This window comes from Chionomys nivalis, chromosome 17, assembly GCF_950005125.1.
Source record: "Chionomys nivalis chromosome 17, mChiNiv1.1, whole genome shotgun sequence".
Classification (NCBI taxonomy): domain Eukaryota; kingdom Metazoa; phylum Chordata; class Mammalia; order Rodentia; family Cricetidae; genus Chionomys; species Chionomys nivalis.
Genome location: NC_080102.1, coordinates 41,521,809 through 41,529,296, shown reverse-complemented (window position 1 = coordinate 41,529,296; position 7,488 = coordinate 41,521,809). Strand labels below are relative to the sequence as shown.

The 7,488-nt window shown below is 54.9% G+C and overlaps 1 protein-coding gene across 1 annotated transcript; it reads left to right on the top strand.

Moving 5' to 3' along the window:
- Positions 1–695: 695 nt before the first annotated feature.
- Positions 696–5,872, top strand: Rtl6 (retrotransposon Gag like 6). The gene is made up of 2 exons (XM_057792054.1): positions 696–5,657; positions 5,789–5,872. Exon 1 carries the CDS (start codon positions 1,459–1,461, stop codon positions 2,176–2,178), a length of 720 nt encoding a protein of 239 aa, XP_057648037.1. The 5' UTR covers positions 696–1,458; the 3' UTR covers positions 2,179–5,657; positions 5,789–5,872.
- The last annotated feature ends 1,616 nt before the right edge of the window (positions 5,873–7,488 follow it).

Below are 7,488 nucleotides of genomic sequence, written 5' to 3'. Positions count from 1 at the left end.
GCGTTTTCTCTCCCAATGCACCCCAGCGTGGAACTGACCATGAAGAAACAACCAACCCAGAGTAATCTAGAAAACGCCAGGATCTCCACTCAAATCCTTTAGCCCAGTGCTTCTCACCCTTCCTGATGCTGCAGCCCTTTAATACAGTTCCTCATGTTGTGGTGACCCTCACCATTAAATTATTTCGTAGCTACGTCATAAATGTTACGAGTCGCACGGCTACATTGTGAGTTCAAGGCCATGCTGAGCAACAAAAGACTCTGCTTTATCTGAATCTGGTGTAGTGGTGAACTCTGCAATCCAGCAATGGGACAGTGGAGGCAGGAGAGGTCATCCCTAGCTACTTCCTGAGAGCCAAACCAGTCGGGCTTACAGGATACTGGCTCAAAAAGTTAAAATAAAAAGTAGTTTTCTTCTTTGTCAAGATTTGCTGTCATGACCTACAATGTAGTTCATCTGAATTGCATTAAAGTTATAGCAAGAAAAGTCAACCTAACTTAAAAAAAAATGACACCACCACTGAGGAGAGGTTCGGTATGGTGCCTTGGGAGGAACCAGAAAGAACCTAAGCTTTCCAAGAGCGAGACTCAAAAGCAGAACCCACGCTCCTTGTTGATAGGCTGCTGAGAAAGGCGCATGGCCCGGGAGGCGGGGCTGCGTCACTTCCGGAAGGCAGAGCTGCTCGGCCGGCGCTCCGGGAGCGGGCGGTCTCCATGGCAACCAGCAGGCCCCGACCCAGTTGCCTGGTTCCCCGCTGCTGTCTCGCTGGCCGCGCCCGCACAAAGACTGTGCGGTGACCGCGCAGTGCCACGACCCCGCCATTTCAGCCCCGCGGGAACCGCAGCCACCGCTGCCCGGGAAGCAGTTCCGGCGGTCGCCGTGACGCGCAAGCCGGGTGCGGCCCCGACCCGTGGGCCATCTTGGCAGCGGAAGGAGCAGCGGAGCGACAGGTACACGCGCTGCCCGGCCCGGGCCAGATCAGGTGCGGCTGCCTTTGTTCTCGGCAGGTAGTCTCGTGGCACCCGCGGGCAGCGCTTTCATTCGCAGCCCGAACTCCGGCAGGTGCATCCCGCCAAGTCTGGGCGGCGCAGGTCTGCGCATCCCGTAAGGCCTGAGCAGGTTCAGCCGCTGCATCCTGCAAGGCCTGGGAAGGCCCAGCCCGCTCATCCCTCAAGACCTGGGCAGGTCCTGCTTGCTCATGCTGCAGGCCTGAGTAGGTTCAGTCTGTGCATCCTGCAAGGGTTGAGCAGGTCCAGCTCGAACATCCTTCAAGGCCTGGGCAGGTCCAGCCAGAGCCCCACACCTTGACCCTGCAAAGCTTGCAGAAAGGAACTGCATCCAGGACAGGATCAGTGTCCCCAAGCTTTTTCTCCCAGATTCTGCCTGGGCGCACCTGCTTCAGCACCCAGGGCCTTTTGCTCTGCTTCTCCAGCTCTCTGTTGCTTGATCTTTGCCAGAATGGTCCAACCTCAGACCTCCAAAACAGAAAGCCCAGCCTCTGCCCCTGGTGCCAGCGCACAGATGGATGATGTGGCTGACACCCTGACCTCCTTGCGACTCACCAACTCTGCACTGAGGCGCGAGGCCTCCACGCTGAGAGCTGAGAAGGCCAACCTCACCAACATGCTGGAGAGCGTGATGGCGGAGCTCACATTGTTGCGCACCCGGGCGCGCATCCCTGGCGCTCTGCAGATCACTCCGCCTATCTCTGCCATCACCTCCAATGGGACTCGACCCATGACCACGCCGCCCACCTCGCTGCCTGAACCTTTCTCTGGAGACCCTGGCCAGTTGGCGGGGTTCCTGATGCAGATGGACAGGTTCATGATCTTTCAAGCTTCCCGTTTCCCTGGTGAAGCCGAGAGAGTGGCCTTCCTGGTGTCCCGACTGACTGGGGAGGCGGAGAAGTGGGCCATCCCCCACATGCAGCCGGACAGCCCTTTGCGAAACAACTACCAGGGCTTTCTGGCCGAGCTGCGCAGAACCTACAAATCCCCGCTGAGGCACTCGAGGCGTGCCCAAATCCGGAAGACTTCTGCATCCAATAGGGCTGTGCGGGAGCGGCAGATGTTGTGTCGCCAACTGACCACAACGGGCACAGGGCCCTGCCCAGTGCATCCAGCCTCCAACGGGACCAGTCCGGCACCAGCCTTGCCCACCCGCAGCCGGAACCTTTAGGGACCTATGACCACCCAGGTAGCTAGACTGTTGTTGAGAAGAATTGTCCATAAGGTAGCATTGTCCTATTTGCAGACACCTTTCACGCCACTCCTGATCTATGGGAGGCCATCCTGCCATCCTCATTGATCATCCACCCTGCTGTGTGTTTTTGCTAGCTTTACTTGCAACTAGGTGCATGCTCCCCTTTCTGTTGCTTGCAATCCCAGCTTCTCTAGTAATCACAACACAGACCCTTGGAATGCGCCTGCCTAGGAGCGGTTTAGGCTGACCGCCTCTGTGGGCTCTGCCAGCCGACATTCAGCTTCTGTGCACTCCTACATGCACCCTGTCAGTTGATGAGTTCTGAATAGAAAGAAGCCAAGTTGGTCCTGTAGGTGGCTGATGTATACCTGAACCAGCCTGCCCACATCTGATCACTTGGCAAGATTGCTAGGTAGTGCACTCTGCATTCCAGGGATTCTTCCCTTTCTGGGGGAGCCTGTATTCCAGCATACCCCACTGCTGTTGCTGGGAACATCTGGTCCTTCGCAGACATTCCTCCTGCCTCTCCTGTCCACAGAAGACTCGTCCACACCTGTCTGTGACTGCCAGCGTTCTGATGGCATCAAGGACATCTAGCATTCATCTGCTAAGTTAATCGGGGGCCTGGGACCCTGGACGGTTCCATCAGGCTGCCACAGGCAGCAGGCAGATTCCTGACATCCACGTGCCAGCTAAGACAGACCGAGGGGGACTCTGGAAACCCTATTTGCCACCTGGATTTCCATTGAGAGACTCCCAGATGTCTGCTCATTCCTGCCCATGTGGCTCCACGGCGGGCCTTACCTAGCCGCAGACTTTTCCACCCAGGTGCCAGGTGGCTTTCACCTCTGCCTTTCAGCCACCCACACCATCTCTAGGGGTCAAAGGAGCCCATGCAACATTACCTTCTCTGTGCCTGGGCCTAATGTGTAGCCTTTGTCCAAGAACAAAAGCCTGGCTGGGAGCCAGTTCCTCTGGGAGACACCATCGAGCACCTTCGGTAAGGGGTGTTGGCCTCTTGCCGAAGAATTGGTCGTGAGTGGTTAACAGCCTTGGTCTTCATGTAGCACACATTCCAGTTCTGAGGAACAAAGCATTGGCTTCTTCCCAGAAGGATGACCTGGAAATCGTACTCAGACTCAGCCGAGCCCTGGACAGTGCCATCTGTCACATTACAATGCCAAATTGACTGTGTTTACATGCCCACTTGGCCCCTTGGGGGAGATGGGTGCCTCTCCTGGGTTCTCCTGCCCTCCTCTGCATGGTCTTGTCTTGACCACAAAAGGCCACCTCTGCACCCACCCAAAGCTCTCCCCTCTTGGGAGTCCAGAGGCTGGGACCTGGAACATGGCCTCTTTCAGAGACTTCCTTTGTCATTGGGAAAAGTGACTGATTCCAAAGCAGCCACCCTTGCAAGGCCAGGGATCTCCAGTGCTGACTGGGTTCACAGCCCACAGCCACCTGCTTCTTGTTAACTCTGTTAGCACAGCAGCCTTGCTGAACAGCCTAGACCGAGGCGCCCTGCTGGCACCATGGTGCTTCACAAGCAGGCGGGAAACTCCCCGGGGGTTCCATTGAGGGTACTTACTGGTCCCCAACAGCTGAGTCTCAGGACCTTCCAGTAGAGGGGTCCGTAGGTGAAGCGATAGCATCAGCAGAAAAGTGGGGCGGTGTCTGTGGAGGCAAGAGGCACCTGGGACATTTATTTGTGGCCTTCTCAATCAGGATTAGAGACCCAGTGGGAGGCATGTAACCTGCCCTGGCTCCTTGGACCACTGGGCGATGTGTTTGTGTTAGATTCTGCTTCAGCCCTCAGCTGGTCCTGGAGCCAGAGCCGTGCAGGCTGTCTCCCTGTGTGGCTTCACTATCTCCCTTTGCCGTCTGGGCTGATTCACCCGGGTCACTCTGCTGCTCTGGTGGCGGTGACTTGGTGATTGTTTTTTGTTGTTGTGGTTGTTATTGTTTTGTTTTTTCTTGGTGTTTGTGTTTATGGAACTGGGGCCGTGCAGCCCTGTATTTAGAACCATCTCGATAGCTCCCTGTAGCTTGGAGCCTGGAGCACATGAGAGACGGTTGACATTGCCCTCCACCTTGGACCTGGATGAACCACTTCGAATCTGTTGCCGAGGAGCGCACTGTGGCTCTGGTGGGGGGACATGGTTAGTCCCCAGCCAAAAGGACAAGATGCAAGGCCCATGCGGCTCCAGAGGGAGACTGTGATAACTGGGCATCAAACTGAGGAAGAGGGGGAGGGGAGGCTTTGTACATATCTTAAGGTTGTAGTTTCCGGAGCTCAGAAGAGAACAGGGTGCAGGGGAGAGGAGCTGGTATATGAAGGAGTGGCCTTCCTCTCAGCAGTGACTGTTGTGGCAGTACTGCACCTGCTCCTCAGACGCTGTGACACCCATCTGGTAAGCAGACTTCACTGTATTTAGTATCTAACTGACAATGGGACCTGGCCTGGCATAAGGGTGACTTCCCAGCCTGGTGTGTAATGTGACCTTGGAATTATTGTCACGTCCCAAAGCATTTAGTGACTTTGAAGGACCCCAGATGAGTATGTGGCAGGTGTGAATGCCGGATGATAGAACATTTGGGCTGATCTGAGACAGGGGCCTGTTGTTGTGGAGGACGGAACCTCTACTGGATGTGCATCAGCCTGCAGGGGAGTGAATGCAGCTGGGGAAGCTGCCGTGGGCTGAAGGTGACTCAGGGAGCAAGGCTGGGGCTTGGCTGGAGGACACTGGGGACAGGGCCTTAGGTGGCTGAGACTCTGCTGTGTAACATGCATGCTAACTCCCTTCTGTCACCCTGTGCTTGGAAGGTGTCTGTCAGGAGCTTGGCTAGGATGTCATGACATGAGGCTTGGGTTAGGAACTGAGAGCTGGAGGCTGGGCCAGTGGGCAAGCTTCCCAGGGTTGGGAAGTCCTAGCCTTTAACATCTCTTTAGGACTTCATGTTGGACTTGGTGACAGCTAGTCCAGCACAGAGGGTAGAACTGAAGAGAGGAGCCCCGTTCAGTGCCACTAGCGGCTGGACCAGGGCTTCCCATTCTCCATGGCAGCACATGTCAGGAAGTATAGGAGACCAGGGAGGAAAGAAAATGATCAAATTCAGTGCTTTGGTGTTTCCTTCCTTCCCTGGCCTCATCTTTCTTTGCGCCTATACACCCATGGTGCTGGACCCCTACTGCGAGCATATGACACAGCTGTCCCATGTGCCACCAACCTTATCCTGAGTGACTCCAAACACTCCCCTTGGGCAGAGGGACAGTGCTGTGTCAGAGGTCGATGATGTGTCAGAATTTCCTCCTAGGGCCAAGTCACTCCCTTGGAGTAGACTCTCAAAGGTGGGATTGTTGGATTAACGAATACGGGACCCTCTGAGACTTCTATTACCTACCGACAAAATGGTTTCCAGAAATTTCTGTGTTCATTCCGCTGCCACCAGCAAGGGTAAGTGTCTCTGATCAGGGTCTTTTGCCAGGACAGGAGGATGAGGACGCAGCAGCATGCTCCAGCTGCATCCTTCCATTCTAGCTCGTTAGGCATCTTTACACCAAGTGATTGCGTTTCCTCTTTTGCAGACTGCTGATGTCCTTTGCTCCACTGATGGGCCTGGCCAGTTTGTAAGAGCTCCGTAATGGAATTAAAGATACTAACCTGTTGTGTGTCGTGTCTGCTATATGTGTTTCTGGGTTTTTGCTGTGGTTGTGATTGATGTTGGGACACAGGGCAGGAGGGATGGCTGAGGCACAGCAGTGTCTTGGGAGACATTGTGAAACCCTTTACACAGATAGACATACTAGGCCTTGGGGCCCAGGTGTGGCAGAAGGGTCCCTGTCTCAGCGTTTATGCCACAAGCAGCTCTTACACTTTGAGGGAGAGGTGGTTCTGTCAGCTGTGCCCCAGGTGTCTAACCTAGAACATGACCCATACAAGACAGGTGCCATCATAGCACAGACAGACATGATGGTTGCCTGTGTCACAGACCATCCCATGTACTCGGATTGTTCTGGCCCCAGGATCCCCTGGCACATGTAGGCTCTCTGAGCACATGCCATGTCACAGTTTCAGATGGCATTTAAGCCATGAAGGGAATCGGAGGACATGGAAGCTTGAGTATTGTACTTTAATGAAGACTTACGTTTTCTGAACAAAATATTTCTAAACAAAGCAGTGGCCTGTTTCCATCTTGGTGGGTTTCCAGGAGGCAGTGGGGGGTCAGACCGCTCCTGTCTCGTCTCTGGGACACGGTTGCGAACCTCTGAGGAAATCCACTGCATGCTGCTGAGATGGAGGAAGTCACACAGTGGCATGCAGAGGGGCCTTGTACGTCAGGCACCCGTTGGGCGAGGAACAACTAAGGGCAGGCAGCCCTGACCTACTCTGTAAGCCTCTGGGACAGCTCTAAGTGCTTCGAAGCTCGGGTCTCCCCCCTCCCCCACCCTGCCAATAAGCAGTCATTTCTGGGATTAATTTGGTACGTCTCCACACCAACACTGCACAGCGGGCGGCTTTCTCCACACAGAGGCTGGCCTGCCCCATGCACGGCCCCATTCTGGCCCATGTCCTGTCTGTGTTTGTACCGAGATCTGGTTCCCATGTCACATGCTCTTGTCTCTTACCACCCAGTTTCTAAGACTTCTCTTAAAAACCCTGTGACAGGTACAGCTTAGGGGTGGGTGCCATCGCTCTGAGGGTTGCTGGTGGAGCCGGGCAGCTGCAGAGCCGTGTCTTCAGAGACTGGACGGCCCCTTGTCCAGCCCATAGCAGACCCAGTCCTCACATTGTCACCATGTTCCTGTGTCTTTGACGTGTCAGGATCTGTTCCACAAGCTGTCCTCTGCTATACACAGGTTCAGAGTGCTTAGTGGCTTCCTAGATGTCCCCGGTTTCGAGGGCTTACCATCCCCTTTGACCTGACAGTAAGAGGGATCCCTCTCTGGCCCAAGTAAAAGCTGGAAACCATGACTGCAGGTACCCAGGCCAACATGCCAGTGACCATGTGCCTCCTCTAGGCTCCTCCACTTGGCCTAGGGGATTCTGGTGGTTTTGACTCCCTGTTGTCTGTCCACGTTGTCCCCAAGGGAGTGGAAATGGTATCATCTACCAATCTCCAGCTCACACCTGCCCATCACCCAGGCCTGACACTGACCAGTTATGAGGCCAGCATAGGTCCTTTCCTGCCTCTCAGGCCTGAACAGCCCACCTTACTTTTCATTCCAACGACCCTTGACACAGATTCAAGGTTACTGTTAGATCTCCCCCTGACCTGGTTAGGGTT

What these genes read in the sequence shown, in the direction of transcription:
- Rtl6 (XM_057792054.1), top strand. Translation starts at nt 1,459, where the DNA reads ATGGTCCAACCTCAGACCTCCAAAACAGAAAGCCCAGCCTCTGCCCCT.